General features: G+C 46.5%; 1 protein-coding gene across 6 annotated transcripts in view; it reads right to left on the bottom strand.

Moving 5' to 3' along the window:
* Positions 1–2,190: 2,190 nt before the first annotated feature.
* Positions 2,191–21,029, bottom strand: part of NEURL1 (neuralized E3 ubiquitin protein ligase 1) — a 169,988-nt gene continuing 151,149 nt past the window's right edge. For all 6 annotated transcript variants that reach the window (XM_074831199.1, XM_074831202.1, XM_074831200.1 and 3 more), the window contains 2 exons: positions 6,455–6,601; positions 2,191–5,116 (listed from right to left, as the gene is read on the bottom strand). In XM_074831199.1, coding sequence (XP_074687300.1) covers positions 4,875–5,116; positions 6,455–6,601 — 389 coding nt within the window. In that variant the 3' untranslated portion in view covers positions 2,191–4,874. The remainder of the gene's footprint in view (positions 5,117–6,454; positions 6,602–21,029) is intronic.

The following is a 21,029-nucleotide window of genomic DNA, read 5'->3' as shown; positions in this document are numbered from 1 at the left end:
TGTGTGCAGAGTGAACCAGCCAGTTTAGGGTTGAGAGGGTTTCCAGTTTAGGGTTGAGAGGGTTTTTCTGGACTGGTGCAATCACCATATACTAATGTATCCCCTTGTATATTGTAACGCACTGTTAATTGCTCCCTTCATTCCTCATTTTTCTCTGAGAGCCACTACCAGAGCTGTTCTGCACTCAAGACTAAATTTTTCTGGTCCTACTTATGTGTCTTTGTAGTATTAGTGAAAAGGAGTAAAATCAATCTTAGGAGAAGGGGGAAAACTAAAAAAAGAAAGGCGAGGCAGAGGCTGTGTGCCGTGCCGCGTACGGAGCACCAGGTGGCGATGCTGGACCAGCTCTGCAGCTCCTGGACCACTGTCGGAGCATCCTCCCTCCTTCCTTCCTCCAAGTCCTGCTCATCTCCCCCCGCCCCAGCGCGGTCCGTGGGCCCGGGGCCCGCGGGCTGTGCCGCAGCTGGGCCCCGCCGGGCGAGCCCTGGGGATGGCCCTGGCCGCAGCGGGAGGGAGGGCTGCAGCGGTGGGATGCCTCGTCGCCAAGGAAGGTCTGTGCTGCGCCATGGTTGGTCTTCGTGGAGAATAGCTTGGGAGCAATGGTGAAATTGCAGATCTGGTTTGGATTTGGTGAGCTGATGGTGATGGCCTGGGGAAGGAGGTCAGGGCAGGGTGACCCCAGCGATGCTCAGCAGATGAGGACGCAAAGCTCACCGGGGCTATCGCACATGGCAGCTGCAGGAGGGAATGAATAGGCTGTCGCTGCTGGAGGGGAAACACAGGGTACCTGCCCTGGTCCTTCTTGCTGATGCCAAGGGAGGGGAGGATCCGAGTTTGGCCCAGAGCATTAGCACTTCACTTGTCCTAATATGTGGCAGTGCTTGGGCTCAGCACGCCTGGCGGGGCTGTCTGGCAGGTCAGTGTCCCCAGTTTCTAGGGGCAGTCTGTGTTGTGCAGCTCTATCCCTTGCTCCCAAGGAGATGAGGCTTCCCATGGCTGGGCTGTGGCCTCTCTGAGTTTTCCAGACCCACTGGAGGTCCCCCGGTCCCTGGAAAGCAGAAGCTGGGCACAGCTCTTGGAGTGCAGTGCAGGTGTGTGCAGACTTGCCTTGTCCCAACAGCTGCTGAAAGCTCCTCAGGGTGATGTTGGAGAAAGCAGGGCTGTAGAAGAGGTTTTGCTTTACCGAGCCTGGAAAGGTTTAGGCCACTGGGGAACTGTTAGAGTGGAATAGCTTCAGCTGGAGAGGCTGAGGGCACCTCTCCTGGGATGTCCCTGTCCCTTGGCAGATGAGTACCCACACTGAGGGAGAAGATACCAACAGTCCTGTGACAAGAGAGAGTGATCCAGCCAGTCTCTGATCTGCTGAATAGCTAAAAAAAAGGAGGAGGAAATCTCACACAGTGGTGGTGTAGGTGTGCTCCTGAGCAGATCCCTGCAGCAGAGGACCTATTGGGTTTTGGGGGAACTGGCATGACTCTGGAGAATCCAAATCCCCTTTGGGTCCCTGTGTCCCTTGCTACATGCTGAGGAAGCATATGCATATTGCCCCAGCATCTCCCTTGGCCAGACCATGGTTTGTCAGTGGGCCTTCTCAACATGTTGCTCAGTTCAGGGCTGGGATCCTCCTGTCAGGTGTTGGACTGTCATATCTCTGCAGAGCTGGGATGCAGACACCAGGCAATTTTGCTACTGCTCTGCCTCATCTTCAGCCATGTTACCTGGTCCCTACCAGGCTGAGCAGAATGGTCCTGCATTTCCTCACAGTATGCTTTCTCTTTCTTGTGCTGGTGGAGGGCTTTTATTTGTGATTACAGGCACTCACTTGGGAGACTGTGCAAACAAGGCAATGAGAGTAAAGAAGCTGTGGCTTCTCTCTGGGGAGGGTGTGAAGAGTCTCAGGAGCATGGGGCCTAAGCTTGCAGGAATACAGTTAGCCCTTGCTTTTACTTTTGTGACTTCCTTTACTCCTTATGTTTGTATGGGGTCCATCAGGAGCCTATTCATTATCCAGCTCTCAACACCCCCTCATTTTCAAGCACTAAAGGAAAGCTTGAGCTCTCTGCACTCAGCTCCCCACAAGGAAGAGGCTCTCATGCCAATGTAGCTCTTACCTCAGCCTCTCGCCACTGCACTGCCCATCATGTTTCGCCACGCTTGTGGAAGTGGTAAATACTCAGTCGCCCATACTGCTGCAGGATACCTAAATCAACTTTATTCACAATCACAGTTATCCAATTTTTCACAATGAGTTGTTATTTTCTTTAAACAGAACACAAAACATCTTAAAGTAAAGCAATGAAATGCAAATGACACAAGAACACGGAGGTACATGGGAACCTACACCAGTCAAACAAAACAAAAGGTTAGGATTGTTGTTACTGTTACTGCTTTTGCTGTGTGGGTTTTTGTTTTTTTTTTTTTTCTCCCTGGAGAGAGACTTGCTCTCCTCCTCCCTGCTCACAACTGGAGGCCAGCTGATGCTGGGAGCAGGACTTAACCCCAATTTTTGAGCTCTGATGATGGGGGAGCTTTCAGCTTCTACTAACTCCTAGAGTTTGGTCCACAGTAAAACAAACACAGTTATATATTAAAACACTCTGAATTCAAAAAGGTGAAGAGGGAATTCACACCACTGCACTGGTACCCATGGATAGAGTTTCTTGAAAAATAAAGTGTACCCCTTGCACCGAGGGGAACCGATTCCTCTGGTGTAGTGAAGGCTCGGGAGGCTGCTTATTGCACGTTTCCCCATATCCACTATTTCATTGACGCCTTCCTACCCCTTGGGTTTGTCCTTTCTGAAATCTTTGCACTGGAGTTTGTGTAACTACTGAAACAGGCTCCCTGTGTCTGCTGGTCACGGCTCTGTCCTCGAGCAAGCTGGAGGCTGGCTGTGTGCCTGTGGACTGGCTGTGCTCCTGGCATGGCTGCTGTGCCTTCCACCAGACTTGTGCCAACCCAGCCTCCTCCCACCCCTCAGTGAGGGCATCTGGGCACAGGAGCCATGATGCTCTAGGGCTTTCAACAGCCAGCCTGGAGTGCAGGGCTGGGTTGTGTTAGGGGTGTACGTGAGAGGTATGCAAAGAAATAACGTAAATCCCTGTAACCAGAATATCAGCATTCAAGTTAGTACTGCCCGCTGGGGCGGGCAGGGGGGGTGGGGTAGCTGCAGACCCCTGTGGTAGGCTGCAGTGATGGTGGTGCCTTTAGAAAAAGGCTCTACAATGCGCTCTCCAGCTCGTAGTAGCCTCTTTTTTTCATTTCCTCAAGAGGATGGGGCAAGGACATGTTTTCCAGGTGCTCTTGGGAGCAGCCTCTTCTAGTGCTTTCACCCACCTGCTGCCGGGGGGGGGGGGGGGGGAGCATGATGCCCCCTGCAGCGAGCAGCTGTGTATATTAAATGCTTTTATCCCTATGTCACACTGTTCCCCCATGTCCTGTCAGCAGCCGTATGCTGGGGTGTAGGAAAAGGCTCAGCAGAAGGGGTACAACTCCATGGCCTTCCCTGGCCTGGCCTGGCGGGCAACGTGGTGGGGCAAATGCCATTGCTGCTGCACCCCAGCCCTGATCACCCCTCAGGGCCCAGACACCATCTCTACCTCCCGTGTGGCCCTGGAAGGCAGCAGGATGTGGCTGGAGGGGAGACAGGCAGCTCCTGCTGCTGCAGAGCCACCCTGCCCGGGCCCAAGGGCCAGCAGCCCTGCGCCAGGTCAGTGGCCAAGGTGGAGCTGTGGTTATCACAGCAGCCGTGGGGGCTGCCATTGCAGGCACCCGCCACAGGGACAGTGGGGTTCCCAAATGGGGCAGGAGTGAAGGGGATTTATTTAAATAAACCAAAGCAAACCAAACCCCTCAAGCTACGTTGTTTTTTTTTTTTTTTTTCCTTTCTTTCTTTGTAACACTAAGGACAGCCATGTCCTGCTGTCAGGCTGGCTCTGAAGGGCTGAGTACCACCTGGCTGGTTTTGTCTTAAAGCACAGTGATAAAGTTACCAGTAAATGAAACCCGCAGACATGTGGGTTTATACATTCTTCCCCAGTGGGGTTGGGGGCTTTGTTTTTGTTTTTTTATTTTATTTTTCTCCCTCACAAGTGCTGTCTGGATGGTAAGGGGAGGAAAGGTGAGGGAGACACATCTCCCTCTCCCACAAGCCCATGGGGGCAGAGATGCTGCTGAATCCCTTGTGCTGCGTGGAGACCACACACAAAGTGGTGGTGATGGGGTTTGAGAGCTGCTTGTCATGCAATGGGATGGCAACAGGAGATGGCTGGACACCGCTGGGAGGAGCAAGACCGGTGCCAGTATTGGCTGCCAAACCCACCATGAATGCCTCTGCCAGAAAACAGCAAGGGAGGAGTGGGGGACAGCCCTGATGGGGCTGCTCTTCTGCCTATGGACAAGAGGTGGGTTTCACTTCACAAATCCTGGGTCCTTTTCTGCACTGGCCCCAGCTTTTCTCCTCTTCTGCTAAGCTGTCCTCTGCACATGGGGTGTCTCTGGAAGGCAATGTGTAGCACTGAACCTTTTACTGCTTGCTGTCCCTGCTAAACAGTGGAGACTCCCCTCCACTGTGCATGGTCCAGAAAAAGGATGATTGCACCAGCTGGGTTTTTTTTGAGATAAATTTTAAAATCCACAAGGGAGATTAGTCCATCACAACTTCCCTGACACACTGGAGTTCAGCCCCAGGGCTTGCTTGGAGGGAGGAAGAGCAGCTAAGCTTGTCTCATGTGTTGTCCACAGACAAGGGGATCAGGGTGGTGGTGGGTGATGTTTTTTGAATCTCCTGGATGATTAATAGAGACCAAGACCTGTGTTGTTTCACAGCCTCCTCCCCACCTGCCCAGTCCCCACCACAGCATCTGCTGCTGCTCTTAAGTGCTGCGGTATGTTTTGATGATATCTTTGATGGCCCGTCTGCAAATAGGGCAGCAAGCATTGGCCATCTTCTTGAGCTTCAGCCCACACGAATAGCAGAGACACATGTGTCCACAGGAGTAGATGACCGTGTCTACCATGTTCTCGTAGCAGATGGTGCATTCATCTCCCCAGGGCCCTGAGACGGATGGGGAGATGGGTGACTCAGGCAAGCTGATTGGAGAGTTGGGAGCCGTGCCTGAAACACAAAGAACAGGGTCACTCATGCTGCTTAAAAGGCTTCCTGACATCCCAGGGTAATTTCTGCCCTGAAGCTAGCTACAGTTGGAGGAACCATGCCCTAGCAGAAATGGACGCTCCAGGGTCAGGGGTCCTTCCTATGACCTACTGTCCCACTCGCTGAGTCCTGGTTCACATGCCAAGGCTCAGGGCAGCAGAAAGGCAGCATCTTCTGGGATCTGCTGCCCACGCAGAGCAGACCAAGAGAGAGCTGTTCCCACATAGCAGGGACAAAGAACAGTTTCACGTTTTCAAACCACTGTCTAAATATTAACAAAGGAGGAAAAATCAGGAGGGATGGATCAAGACACCTGCTTTGAAAAGGGAGAAGCTGGGTGGCACATGGTGGCAGCAGCTCCCAAGACAAGCAGCACTTTTCTCTAGGGCCAATCCAGGGATGTGGGACCACCATGCCTGGCTACAAATCACTCTGTGTGGATCCTTCAGGACACTGGTGGGGTGGTACCTGCATGGACAGCATGTAGCTCATAGTGGGTCATTGCTTTGAGAGCTATGAGGAGCTGCAGTAATTATGCTCATGGGACACCTGTAATGAGGCCTCACCAATGAAGCCAATGAGGTAGCAAGACAATGAGAAAAATTCTATTTTTTTTTCCCTAAGACCCATTACAAATCTGAATGTTTGCTGTCACCAGTTATTAGACTTGAGACTGGTAAGTCCCTTCAGTGAAAAAACACTCTTGGTTTGGACAACAATTACAAGGATTTGGTAAGTAACATATCCTACCATCAATGCCTTGGGATCATGCAGGTGCCTGGGGTTTTAAAAATGCTGCTGAACAGCCTATAATTTTCTACTGCATGTACCTTTATCTAATTCTCACTGGAATTCATTGGCATATTAGAAATACCAATACTGCCTTTTTCTGAAGAGGGTACTGAAGGTGTGTGGAGAGGGAAAGGGGGGCTGTAGGCATACCCGTAGCTCCAGTCTAAGCTAGCATGCAACACGTCACTGCCACACAGCTCTCCAGAAGGAGCTGTGCGTCACAGGGCCATGCTACATAACAGAAACCCTGCTGCCTCCCTTGGGACCTTTCATGATGAAAAGGGTTGGAGAAATATTGCTGTCTAGGCATCTAAGCAGCTTCCACGTAAACCAGACTGAAAATAGCATTTGCAGAGGCTCTCCCTTCATCCCCAAGGGAGCTGACAGAAGACTCTGTTGATCATTGTGATTTTAAAGTCCTTCTGGGAGACAAGTGTGAGACCGTTAAGGGAGACAGTGCAGGAGCAGGCAGGGGGAGGCAAAGGGGGGGGATCCCACCACACTTACCACTGATAGAACTGCAGAGCGGGCCAGAGCCACATGTAGACAATATGGGGTCAGAGACGCCGCTGCAGAGAACGGTGGGGGAATTGGGTGTTGATGTGGGCGAGCTTGGTGTGGACAGTCCCAGCCGCTCAGCTAATATCGTGGAACCTGCACCATGAGAAAAGAAACCTATAGTTACTTTTAAAAATTGGGGCTGACAAGGGAGTGCAGCTCTCAGTGCTTGTCAGGATTTGTGTCTCATCAGCATGAAATCTAGGGAAGAGCGAAAGGAGAAAAAAACCCCTCATATGCCTTTTTAAGTGCTAGCAGCTGGCCCCGAAGAGACATCAAGCTCTCACAGCCCCTGAAATTTGCTGGAGCTCCTTTAGCCATCAAAACCCTTTGTTTCTGCCCTTAAATGTGTTTCAAGTCATTAAGTGCAGTTACTTTCCTTATGGTTTCATGCTCATATGCGCCCTCAGCACTATATCCAGCAATGGGCTTGTAGCCAGTAAAGGACATAGCCTGCAGCAGGGTGGGCTGGACTCCAGCACAAGAATGTGTCACCTTGTCAAAGCACTCTTCGCTAACCCAGTGCAAAACTGCATAATTCCAGGCTTCAACAAATTCATGCAAAGACATTCAAGGACTTCCCAGAGACAAATACAAGGATTCGGCAATCAGGAAAACTTAGCTCTGCTCACTGTTGTGCTTCTTTTGTAGGGTGGCTTCTCTCAGAGGTGGGGATAAGTCACCAAAATGTATTTGGCTCTGGGATGAACAAGAACAACTCTCTCCATGTTCAGGAACATTCTCTTCACTCCCTGAATGTCTGAATGTGATGGCTCAAGTGCAGAGCACCTTCAAGTCCCTTCTGGGTGTCCCCAGCTCCATTACCTTCCGCTCTCACTGCCCACCATCACCTCTATGTTCATGTGCTGTCTTCCAGAAGAGCCAGCTCTGCCCCTCCCTCCATCTCAGCCTCTTTCTTCTGCTGTTACAACAACAAGTACCTTAAAGCTCCTTCCAGAAGGGAAGAAATGGGAATGCTTAAACTCTAGCTGATGCAAAGGTTTTGTAGGGGAATTTCATTGTTAGTGATGCAGCCTAGTCTTCAGTAAAATAGTGGTGAGACAGCAGCATACATGCGCATGAACCAAAGTATGGTTTCTTGGTGGTAAGAACTAGTTTGCCTATGGTTTTAAAACTTCTAGTTCCCCTGCTGAGAGGACAACCAGGGTAACTCCAAATCAGAACTCAAACGCTAAGACTTCTTCATGTTACCATATAAGGAGCCGAGAGACACAGAGGGTTTGGATCTGCAGTGTCCTCAATGAGTCGGAGGCTACTCTCCAGAGAAAAAGCAGCAGTAGGAGGCCAGGAAAACCCCGTGTGCCTGAAAGATCCTTCAGCTCCTATTTGCAGGGAGGCTGCCAAGCCAAGGAGGACCAAACCTGGGAACCCAGGACTCCAAATGCCAACTGTGGATTGTGCAAAAAAAAGCAAAAGCACAGCAGCAGCCAATGTCAGATTCTCCTTCCCTTTTTAGCAGAACAAGACTGAGCAGCTTAAGTGTGGCACAGGGACTGGGGCGGGGGGGGGGGGGGGGGGGGCAGGGATGTTTGGGTCAAAATCTGTTCTGAGAACTGCATATAGGAGAAGAGGCAATTAGCTTCAGCCTTCGGTCCCTTGGTTTTGCCCCTCTTCAAATGAGGAGCGCTTTGCTCCCAGGCACAATCTGAAGTTGAATTAGCCTCTATAAAGGGCTTTGGGGCTCTTACACTTGAGATGCTATAGAGAGGCAGAGAGGCACCTCCTTTATCACACAGATGAGAGCTGAGGCTGGAGTTTAGCTCAGTAAATATGCAAAGAGAATGATGCAGCCTCTAATGACAGCCACTAGCAATGGCCTTTCCTCTCCAATATGACAGATGACTGTAGCAGAAAACTTGCCCTGTGGGTAACACACACTGCAAACAGGCCCAGCAGGGGCACAGATTTCAGCTTGTTCACTGCACACAGAACAAATATGAACACTGAGCAGCTGAACAAGTTTTTCAAGCCTTCCCTCTCCTCCCTGCAGCCTGGAGACATTTCTTCCATTTGGCTGACAGACAGCACATTGCATTTCTAACACCAACCTGGTCATTTCATTAAATGCAAAATAAAGACTATTAGGAGCATTTTTCTTCCCGGACTAACAGGAGAATTTGGAGATGCCCAAAGTGACTAACAGGAGAATTTGGAGGTGCCCAAAGTGTCATGGAGTATGAATGGCTGAAGCATGTTGGCAGCAGTGCAAATGGCCTTTTCACAGTGCAAGGAGAGCTCGTCAGTGCAGGAACCACAATCTTCTCTGGTTGTAGCTGGTCTGACTCACAAAATGGCCTTACCCAAGACCCAGCACACACCTTCCCAATTCTTTCTCCTAACACAAGGCGTAGCTCTTGACTTTTCTCCAGCATAAGGATAGAGATTTGTTTAAAACAATCAGAGTTCCCTACCAGACAAGACACACTTCTCCCTTGGTGACAGAATAATCAACGTAAGACACGTTACTCATGCTGTTAATACATTGCTGGATGGTGTGCAGATACATGACAAGGAACATGGAATGAGATCATGTGCAGGGTGGAATGAGTGTGGCCAGCTTGGCTTAACTAAAACCAGATACATGTTTCAAGGCCAAACACGCTCATTGTGTGCACAGAGCTCCCACCAAGAGCTAGCTTTCAAACCATGATATAAAAAAGTTAAATAATTCTAAATCAATTTAAACATTCTTCCTCTCCCTAAAGTCCCCAGATAAATTGTCTCTGCTGCTAATTTGTCTCACGCTTGATCTCAAACACGCTGAACACACTGGAATCACCTTTAAATGGATTTTGAACCAATTCCATTTGCTGTTTTATCTTTGCAAAGTCCAATTATTAGCAAAATCCAATGCAGATCAACGTTTTCTCTGCACTTCTGTCATCGCTCTGGGAGAAGTGCAAATGAATGAACCTATATGTCCACCCACAAAAGGAAAGAGAGTATTGTATTTTCAGTAGATGAGAGCATTACCATGGAATGTACAGGCAACATCATTCCAGGAAAGGCTGCTAGTATGCTAAAGATTTGTAATTCAAAATGGTCTTGCCAAACTGGAAATAGGATCAGAAACAAATGGGATGGTATTCAATATGATCAAATGCAAAACGCAGCACTTAGGCAGAGATAAGCAGCTACCCAAATACAGGATGGGGAATTAGTCCATCCAATTAGAAATAGAGCTGTCCTACAGAAAGAGGCCTGAGGATTGCCGGAGGTCACCAGATGATCATAAATCAATAATGCTGTCTTGTTATGAAAAGGTTGCACCAATCCAGGGTCATATGAGGCTGGTTAAGGACCGGAGCAGGAGCCTAGAGGCACTGTAGTATCTCTGTCCCTGGAAACTTGACTGGACATGGTCTTGTGCTAACTTGGAAGTTAGCCCTGCTTTGAGCAGGAGGTTGGGTTAGATAATTCCCAGGGGTCCCTTCCAACCTAAAATGTTGTATGATTCTATGATTTTTAGATGGCAATATTTTTCACAGGCTGCTAAAAGGAGAGAAGAAACAATCTGTTCTTCATGAAAGTTCTGGATAAGACAAGGAATCATGTGTTCAGACTCCTAAGGTATTCAGGTTAGACATTATCTAGATAGTGAAGCACTGTAAACCAGACTTCCTAGAGAGACCATGGCATCTCCCCTATTCGAGCACTTTAAGAACAGAAAGGTGACGTAGGTAGTCTCTTGGGATCCCATCCAGCATTTATGATTTTTATGAGAGTAAGTTATCTGTATCCATAATTGCCCTTTTATAGAATGTCCTGACTGTGACCAAAATACAGCAGCTGTGGCTGTCAGAGATGCTTTTGCCTCTCTGTGTCTATTGTGGTGAACAGGGTAGTTTCCCAGAACATTGCAATCCACTCTCAGGGGATAGCTCCTGAGGCTGTTCCAACTTTTAAGCATCATTCTTAATGGCAGTTGTCTGGGGAGAGCCACACTGCTGAAGGACTTACGTTGGTAAGAAGGCTGGATACAAAGTCAATACCCCCTAAAAATACAGAAAATTTTCAATTAACTCTCCCCCTTAATTAATTTATAAAAATATTATTTCTACATTTCTTTCTCATAACAAAGTGATTATGCTGACCTGCTTATTACTGTGTAGGCTCCAGAGAGGGAGTCAGAAAACAACCACAACAACAAAACCAGGTGGGAAGAGCAATGTGCTGTCTGCATTTTCCTTCTGAATATACTTAGGAGCATTTGCTATGATGCAAGTAAATCCCCAGGGCGTCTCTGTGGCCTAGAGCAGGGAGTAGCTGCCATGAATCTGTTCTGCAGCTATTCCCAACCCAGTGCTAGCAAGCAGTATATTAACACTCCCAGATTCAAACTACAGCTGAGATGGAGAGAAAAGTAGAGTATTGCCAAAGAGTATGTTGCTTCCTTATTACTGTTGCCTTTGGATCACTGAAGGTTGGGAAACTGCCAGTTTAAGGTGTTCATAACGCATTTCTTTATCTGGTATCTATTCCGAAGAGAGGTGATAGGGGGGCAGAGCCATTCCTGGGACTCAAATAATGACAACAGGTTGAACTCCCATGGGATTATGAAAAACATCCATCAGCCTGTGAAAGGTACCCAGTAACTTATTGGGATTTGACCAGGGCATTCCTCATACTGTCCCACTATGGGCGAGGAGTATTCATGTTCATAAGGAGTCAAAAGCAAGACTCAATCCACCTTACTAAATCTCTGACTCCCTCTCTTATCCCTTTCCCCCTCATAATTAAATTCAACATTATATATATAGACCTATTGCACTTTTTCAGATCTTAACAGAAAAGGTCTGCAAGCACAATGTTTCCATCAGAGCACTGGGACTGTGCTTGTGGAAGTCTTGCAGAAACCAGGCTCCACAGTCTGAAAACACCTGCTGTTTTGAAGTGGAAATGCGGTATTGCATAGTTGAAGACTTTGTTTCCAAGGTAGAAAAGAAACTAATTAGCAATATCCAGTGTTTGCTGGCTGCAAACAGGAATGAATACCATGATTTCTGCCACCAGAATGCTTTCTGGCAAAGCCAAACACCATTTAAGGTGTTTCACTCACCTGCTATTTCCATTACCTGTCTAGGCTCTTAATGTTTATTTCACAAGCATTATAGGGATGGGTGAGGAGCTGACTGAGAGTTTATGGGTCAGGATTAAAGGGAAGGCAGGGACAGGAGATTTTATAGTGGGGGTCTGCTACATGCCACCCAATCAGGAAGACCAAACAGATGAAGCCCTCTATAGACAGATAGGAGCAGCCTCACGTTCACAAGACCTCATCCTCATGGGGGATTTCAACCACCCCAATATCTGTTGGAGGGACCACACAGCAAGGCATAAGCAATCCAGGAGGTTCCTGGAATGCGCTGATGATAACTTCCTTCTCCAAGTGATAGAGGATCCAGTGAGGAGGTGCTATGCTGGATCCTGTTCTCACCAACAAGGAGGGGCTGGTGGGGAGTGTGAAGCTCAAGGGCAGCCTTGGCTGCAGTGACCATGAAATGGTGGAGTTCAAGATCTTTAGGGCAGTGAGGAGGGCACCCAGCAAGCTCGCTATCCTGGACTTCAGGAGAGCAGACTTTGGCCTCTTCAGGGATCTGCTTGGCAGAGTACCATGGGATAAAGCCCTGGAGGGAAGAGGGACCCAAGAGAGCTGGTTAATATTCAAAGATCACCACCTCCAAGCTCAGGAGCGATGTAGCGCAACAAAGAGGAATTCAGGTAAAAACGCCAGGAGGCCTGGATGGATGAACAAGGAGCTCCTGGACAAGCTCAAACACAAAAAGGAAGTCTAGAGAGGGTGGAAGCAAGGGCAGGTAGCCTGGGAGGAACACAGAGAAATTGTCTGAGCAGCCAGGGGTCAGGTTAGGAAGGCCAAAGCCCTGATACAATTAGATCTGTCCAGGGACGTCAGGGCAACAAGAAAAGCTTCTGTAGGTATATCGGTGATAAAAGGAAGACTATGGAAAATGTGGGCCTTCTCTGAAAGGAAATGGAAGATCTGGTTACCCAGGATACGGAGAAGGCTGAGGTACTCGACAACTTTTTTGCCTCAGTCTTTACTGGCAAGTGCTCCAGCCACATTGCCCAAGACACAGAAAACAAAGGTAGGGACTGGGAAGATGAAGAACCGCCCACTGTAGGAGAAGATCAGGTTTGAGACCATCTAAGGAACCTGAAGGTGCACAAGTCCATAGGACCTGATGCGATGCATCCACAGCTCCTGAGGGAACTGGTGGATGAAGTGGCTAAGCCACTATCCACCATATTTGAGAATCTGTAGCAGTCCAGTGAAGTTCCCACTGACTGGAAAAGGGGAAACATAACCCCCATTTTTAAAAAGGGAAAAAAGGAAGACCCGGGGAACTACAGGCCAGTCAGTATCACCTCTGTGCCCATCAAGGTTACGGAGCGGATCCCCGTGGAAACTATGCCTGGGCATATAGAAAATAAGGAGGTGATTGCTGACAGCCAACATGGCTTCACTAAGGGCAAATTGTGCCTGACAAATTTGGTGGCATTCTACAAGGGGCTACAGTATTGTTGAACAAGGGAAGAACAACTGACGTCATTTACCTGGACTTGTGCAAAACATTTAACACTGTCCCGCACAACATTCTTGTGTCTAAATTGGAAAGACATGGATTTGACAGATAGACTACTCAGTGGATAAGGAATTGGCTGGATGGTCGCACTCAAAGAGTTCAACAAGGGCAAATGCAAGGTCCTGCGCATGGGTTGAGGCAATTCCAAGCGCAAACACAGGCTGGGCAAAGAGCGGATTGAGAGCAGCCCTGTGGAGAAGGACTTGGAGGTATCGGTGGATGAAAAACTGACTATGAGCCAGCAATGTGCACTCACACCCTGAAAGCCAACCGTATCCTGGGCTGCATCAAAAGATGTGTGGCTAGCAGATCAAGGGAGGTGATTTTCCCCCTCAACTCCACTCTTGTGAGATCCCACCTGGAGAATGGTGGCCAGCTCTGGGGTCCCCAGCATAAGAAAGACATGGACCTGCTCAAATGGGTTCAGAGGAGGGCCACGAAGATGATCAGGGGGCTGGAGCACCTCCCCTATGAGGACAGACTGAGAGAGTTGGGGTTGTTCAGCCTGGAGAAGAGAAGGCTCCGGGGAGACCTTACAGTGGCCTTCCAGTACTTAAAGGGGGCTACAGGAAACATGGGGAGGGACTTTTTACAAGGGCATGTAGTGTTAGGGCAAGGAGTAATGGCTTTAAACTGAAAGAGGGCAGATTCAGATTAGATGTAAGGAAGAAATTCTTTACTGTGAGGGTGGTGAGACACTGGAACAGGCTGCCCAGAGAAGCTGTGGCTGCCCCCTCCCTGGCAGTGTTCAAGGCCAGGTTGGACGGGGCTTTGAGAAACCTGGTCTAGTGGAAGGTGTCCCTGCTCAGGGCAGGGGGGTTGGAACTAGATGATCTTTAAGGTGCCTTCCAACTCAAACTATTCTATGATTCTATAATTCTATATTTATAAAAATAATGCATAACCACTCAGTCTGCACTCCAGAGCTATCCCTTTTTTCCCCCTTTGAACCCATTCAACTTAAACTTTGTTTTTCTGGCTTACAGGATGCTGTCAGTAAATGACCACTACTGTCCAACTCACAGTCCACATAATTTGATCATCTTCACCTTTTTAATGGGCTTTCCTTACCCATACCCATCTTAAGGACTATGACAGGATCTTAACTAAACATTGTACCTGAAAGACAAAATATGGAAGCCTCCTGCCATAGTTTCTAAGGAAGATAAAGTCTTATGCAACAGACTGACTTGCCTATATGCTGAGTGTCATGTTGAGAACATTGAGAGCCCCTTCTCTTTTTAAAAGAGATTTGGTGCATAAATAGGACAGCTAATAAAGATCAGGTACTTACCAATAGTAATCACAGATTTTCAGTTTTGTTCCATCCATCCACAAATCCCAGAGCTTCCAGCACACAGTGGAAAAGATTAGAACAGCTGCTGAAATCTGGCTGCAGCCTTCAGCTGGCATATTTAAGGGTGCTCAAGAGAGCTGTGCACTTCTCATACATTTTAGTCCAGTGAGCACTGGGCACCTGACAGTCATAGTCATTTAGATGTCTTTCAAAACTCTCAACTTGATTTCCCTCAAAACTCTCAACTTGATTTCCCTTTATTAGGAGCCAGATTTTTAACCCTGTCAGCTAAAATAATTCCCCTATCTCAGAAACTGCTCAATATCCATTCTCACATTTAACACTCAATGTATTAGGGCCTTTGATTTTGTTATCTAAATAGGATCAAGGTTCTTTCAAAACTCTGTCACAGTTGTGGGTGCTGAGCTCATATGAACATCTGCTTGAGGAGGTCTGTCCCATAACACGTGAGCTGCAGTGTGAGTGGGCGGTGATGTTACTGAGACTGGATACTAGAGAAACTTAACCCTGTAAGAGTCATATCTTTGGTTAAACTAATCTACTAATAACTTTGGCTTTATAGTGACCATTAGTATGTGAACACCCTTGATAAATAATCATGTGCAATACTGGTAGGACTGGGACCTCAATTTTGGTCCTTACTTTTTTTTTTTACTGAAAAATCTTGTATATAAGTCCTTTTTTTTTTTTTTGCTCATGGATGTAGCTTGTGTAGAACTTTCCCACTTTATTTTTTCCTGTATTCATTCACCCATTTCAGAAAAAGGTAGAGATATACTTTTAACTATTAGAGAATGAAAACTGGTGGAATTACACAGCTCTTTTGCATATTACAAGAGCAAAAGCCCATATCAAAGATGCAGTGGGGAACCTGGAACAGTACACTAAATGTGTATTCTCTTGACCTTGCAACCTAGTGGCAAGACACAGTGCACTGAGCTCTCCTGGGTTCCTCCCTCTGTCTTCTCTCAGAAAGAAGAAGATTCTGTCTTTGGATGTTCCCCAGGCAGATGTCAGACTAACGCCTCTCCCTTGACACTGATACTAGAAACCCTGGTATTCCATCAGTGGCACATCCACTAAAAGATGGGTCTTATCAAGACAAGCTTTGTGAGAGCTAAATCCTTCTGCATTTTATTTCAGTAACTGGTTTTTACTACTGCAAATGTTCCACCAAACGTAGAGATAGAGAGCTGCAAATACCAAAGACGGTTTCAGCAAGATAGTCTCAATGCTAAAATGACAGCCCTCCCCACATCATGTCCTCTGCTCCAAAGTGCAGTCATATGCATTTCCACATTTTCTTGCCTCCAGCCAAGGCTGCAGGAGAGCTATTCTGTCCCCAAGGGCCACTCAGGTCTTGCCCAACAGGGACGTTTGAATCCATCATGCTAAAACAAAGGAACAAAGCACCTGTTGCTGCCTGGGCACATGGCAATTAAAGATCAACAATAATGATAGGGAAGGATGTAAGCATATCCATCACTTCTGAATGGTATAAAATACATGTATGTATACAGCCATTTGTTATGTTCCCATGGTGATGGGAACAATACTGCATTGACCAGAAACCAGAGCTTCCTTCCCCTTGGGCTCAATGATTTTTTGCCAACTATGCTCTCAGAGCCCAGCCTCTGTGCTGCAGCTCATCTCTGCCTCTCAGGTGACCAACATCAGTTGATGATCCGTGGGGTTCTTTGCATTCAAGTATCTCGTGGAGGATTTTAAAACTGTTTTGGATAGAACAATATTACATTTTGATCTTTACAAGCCCATGAAAACATAAGGGATGCTACAGAAATGTCCGGAAATAGGTCAAAAGCAGCCTGGCAGATTTTGCATGCAAATCCATAAGGCCTGTGTTTGCAGATGACTGTCAGACAACCACTGTTCAGGGAAGTAAAAGTTAGATCCAAGCCACATGGAGAACAACAGTTCAGACTTTCATGTGGATCAGAAGTTCACTGGAGCATTGCTGTCTGCTGTGTCCAGCAGGGCACCAGCCCATCTATTACCCTCCTGCAGTCATACACACATTCCAGCTAAGCAGGAGAAACATGAAAGCTCCAGACACCACAGAAGTTTTTGATTCAGCAACTCTCACAGCCCAAGCCCAAGCTGTCTGAAAGCAAAGAGCACGCAGCAAACTTACAGGGTATCTTTCCTGACCTGACAGGTGAAGTTCAGCAGTTACTCAGCACTTCATCCTGCAAAATCCTGAGGGCCTGGACAGCACACAGTGAACATCTAGCTGAACTGAAATGAAAGAGCCTCTAATGGAGCTCTATCTCTCAACCTGAGAAATACTAGACCAACAAAGCACCCAGACAGATGCTTAGATCAAGAAGAGGTAAAAGGAGAAGCCTGGATTTAGGAGCTGAACCATATGAAAAATCATGAGTTAGAGCTTTCATCTTGTTTAAGAAAAACAAAACAAAAAGCCCTCTGAAAGATCACAGGTATTAATTACCCTGACCAAAAATGTTTCTGTTCATAAACAGCACCTTTTCCAGATCCATCTCAAAAAGGCCATTTGACTCAGAGTATTTGGGAGACCACAGCAAAAGCAGTTCTGTAAGCAAAAGGAAAATCACTGCCTAACCCAGCACCTCCAAGCTCTGTGCTTCTCCAGGAGGGACATGTATAAATAGGGTGGTAGATGCATACAGGAAACCAACACTTTCACTTTTCTTGGCCAGCACTGCTCTGAATTTCTATGGGACACTGCTGGACGAAAAGGCATCTGACAAAGAAGGAAAAGAAAGAGTTTAGTCTGCTATGTCACTCTCACAGTAGCCAGAATAACTAACTCATACCAGTGTTAGTTCAAAGAATAGGCAGATTTTATCTGACCTGACAGACAAGCTGCAATTCAAAGAGGCTGGAATATGATCCCATATCCTGTATATTCACTGTAGGCAGGCAAAGGTGTTATGAGATAAGGAAGATCTATACATCACTTACTACGAACATCTCACTGCAGCCAGGGATAGTTTATTATTCTAGTGATGATAATCATTTCCACTCTTGTGGAGGAGAGTGTGGAGAGGACAAGACATTTGCAAGCCCTGTGGCTGTCACTTAGAGGAGGTCTGTTTGCTTTACCCAGTCTTTACCCAGTCACTGGCTGATACCTCAGTACACAGGCTAATGCTCACTGACTTACCCGTGGCAAGTGTGGGTTAATTATGTGTCACCTGTGATCTTTAGTGGGAGGTACAAAGGTGCCATGAGCAGGTATTAACTCTGACATTGCTGACACTGACCACAAGGGACAAGCATTTGACTGCATCCAACTGTCTGTGACCATGCAGTTTTCCAAAGCACAAGTAATAAAGTAACTTGTCCTCTCTAACACAACAGCTTCTCTTTGTGCTAATTCACCTTTAAAACAGTGAATATAAAACAGGACGTGAATGGAGAGCCCTGTGCAGTGCTAGAATCAAGCCCATAAGTTACGGACGCTGTAATGCTCTTGTGCAGCTCTTATAACTTAACATCAGTAATGTGTACTTCATTTGCAATGAAAGACAAAACCATGCATGACAGGCGGGTTTATGGAGAGGCATCAATTAATACAGTGGATTTTTTTTCAAGAGGCACTGAATATTAACTCTTTTCTTTCCCCCCTAGTGTCTAACACCATAAAATACCACGTACCCTGCAGTACATAGTGACTCCAGGCAGTTAAGTGCCACGCAACACAGACCTGTTAGATCCCAATCAGCTTAATGAAGCCATTTTCCATACAAGTGGGAAGTATTTCCAAAATAATAAAAAAAAACCCATGGATGATAAAACTCTGGGGTACTTTTAATTGAATGGGTGTTAAAGAAAGAGATTCACTACATGCCTTTCTGTGCAACAATGTTTTACATTTACCAGGCTTCTCTTGTGCTGTGTTTAACTCAGCAATTTCCGTATCACTGGAATGAACCAAGGTGGAGAAGGATCAAGTTCCCAAATGGGTAACATACTAGCCACCTCTGAGCTCAGAGATGAGGGTGTGTGATTTACTACTCCAAAGAACTATCTTCTTTCAAACAGGAGAAGCTTATAAATTCAGAGCCGGAGAACCAAGATCACAGATTCTTTTTCCTGTGAGATACTCTTCTACAAACTGTACCTACTGCCTGTGCCATGGACAGTGAGTATAACAACTGTACATACCAATTATCATTTAAATATTTTGTATGCTTGCTGCAATAATTGTATGTGCAAAGTGAGTATATAACTGTGCCCAGACTGGAGAGGTTTTTTGGAAGGGACAGATACTCTGCCATGGGATGCTGGAGTCCTGGGACAGTCAAAGACTAACCACAAGCTAAGAAAACTGTTTACATAGGAATGGACAAAAGCCTGGGAAGAGAGGGGGTAAGATGAGATCGGCTCCCTACAGATTCTTAGGAGGATCAGGCCATACAAGTGCTGCTGCAGCAGAGACCAGACAAAAGAGGAGAAAGTCTCCCCTGGAGATAATCTGGAGACAGGAACTGTATCTGCAAGATGTGAGGAATCCTGGGGTGCAGAGGAATAATCCTGGTTAGAAAGGAGAGGGTGGACTTCAAGGCTCAGATACGGCCTGTGAATCACTAGTGGCCCATGGAGCACTAGCCACTCACCTGGAATGGAGCTAAAGTCAAAGAAAACCAAACAGAGCAGCGTGATGAACGGCACAGAAGGAGGCAAAGTAATTTCCCCTGACTGCTCTGTGTCACTTGAGCAGGACACTATTTCCTTCACCCATGAAACTGCAACTCTTTCCTAGTTGGTTCCTCAGGATAAGGGCTCTGTTGCAACATGGACATCACTACCAGGGCTGCTAGGATTGACCTAAGAGTCCTACTGGACACAGCTTTGAGTAAGCCTGTCTGTAATGAGATTGACTGCAGTTTGCCTCTACACACTGTCCCTGAGGCCACTCCAAATCAAATTTCACTGTTGACTTAAAGAGCCTTTTGCCAGCACCTTTTGTCCCACAGTACTCTGCTGTACTAACTCCCAATTTGGTCCTTTGCCGACTGCTGTTGTCAGAAATCCCAAGAAACCAAGGATTCATAGTTGTTCTGTTTGCATGTCCCTGGTCAGCTCTTTAACTTCCTCATGCCCCCCAGTTCTGAGCCCATTGACCAATTTCAATAAAGTCTGAAAGAAGGATGGAAATCTCAGCAACAACTGCTTTCTAAATATTTTCAATAGGCAGCTATGCAGGAGCCCCAGCTCATTATGCTCACAGTAAAGGAGGCAGGAGAGCTTAGTCCGCACACCCTGCATTTATACAGCATGGATGTAAACACAGACTTGCCCACACTGCTGGCTCTTGGGTTGTTTTTTTCAGGCCTAATGCTGGCTCTTGGCCAGCATTAGGAGACATCCAGTGAGCTGCAATATTGTGCAGCTGTTCTGGTGGGGCTGGAGTTATTGAAGTGCACGGATAGAAAAGACACAGATAAGTTGGCAACTCAGCCTCATTAGTATGACTATTGATGGAACATGTTATTTCATTGCTCAAAAGAAACTTCAATATTACTGGAAAGGATGAAATTCACAAGGGAAACCACACAAAAAAAAAAAAAAAAAAGATGAAGGAAGATGTTTTACATGCTGGTGATTCACTCTGAGACAAAAGAAAATGAAAGAATCTCCCCAACCATTTGGATCCCCAAATACTAAATATATAAACTTATTGCTGTGATAGCTCCTCCAGACATGAGTCATACATTTTAAAACCTTATGGGGTCAATCAGTTTAACTTCATAAATGAATTACACCACCAAAACCAGACCAAAACCAGACCAATGTATCCAGACTGGCTCATTTCAACCTTTCAGAGCTGTCAATAAAACTGTGTGTGAGCTGAAATGCTTACCAGCAAAAACTGAAAGCAGTAAATCAAATTTAATAGGCTGGTTTTGTCGACTGTACAAGAATGATGCCTGAAAAAAAAATAACCCAAGCCTGAACTAATGGAATTCCTAAAGGATATGCAAAGACTGTTTCATTTCTACATGCCTAATGATCTGGGTTTCTGTTTGGTTGTCTTTATGGGCATAACCCACAGAATTTCTGAATTAAGACCAGCACTTTACATATAAAATATTTAGAAGGGCTTCCAATCCTGACAAAAAGATCTATTGCCTCCCTCAATAGCTGGTTCCTGTATTTAATTACCCTCACTTATGTTTAATTTAAATTTGTGTCCCTTCATTTTCCAGCAGCTTGATATTTTTATGCTATTATCTGCTACATTACAGTGCCCTCCTCTTCAATTTATCTTCCCTCTATGTTGGTCAAGCTGCCTTTTAACCTATCCTTTGCAACAAATTTACATCCTTCCATCTCCCACTACAGATGACTGTGGCCTCTCACCATGTTATAGTGGTGCTTGGGTTTAATTATTTCCCCTTTGCTGGGATGACATTAAGAAAAATAGTGTTTCCAGCCTCATCTTTATTTTCTGCTTTTTTATTTCTCCTACAGCAAATATATTGCCAGTATATGATGCCATGGAAACAGAAGTCAGAATTCTTTACTATCAAACCAACCCCACACTGCCCTCCTCTCTTACAGCATTCTGTAA

Source organism: Strix aluco, chromosome 7 (assembly GCF_031877795.1).
Source record: "Strix aluco isolate bStrAlu1 chromosome 7, bStrAlu1.hap1, whole genome shotgun sequence".
Classification (NCBI taxonomy): domain Eukaryota; kingdom Metazoa; phylum Chordata; class Aves; order Strigiformes; family Strigidae; genus Strix; species Strix aluco.
The sequence above is the reverse complement of the archived record's forward strand: the minus strand, read 5'-3'. Positions and strand labels throughout refer to the sequence as shown.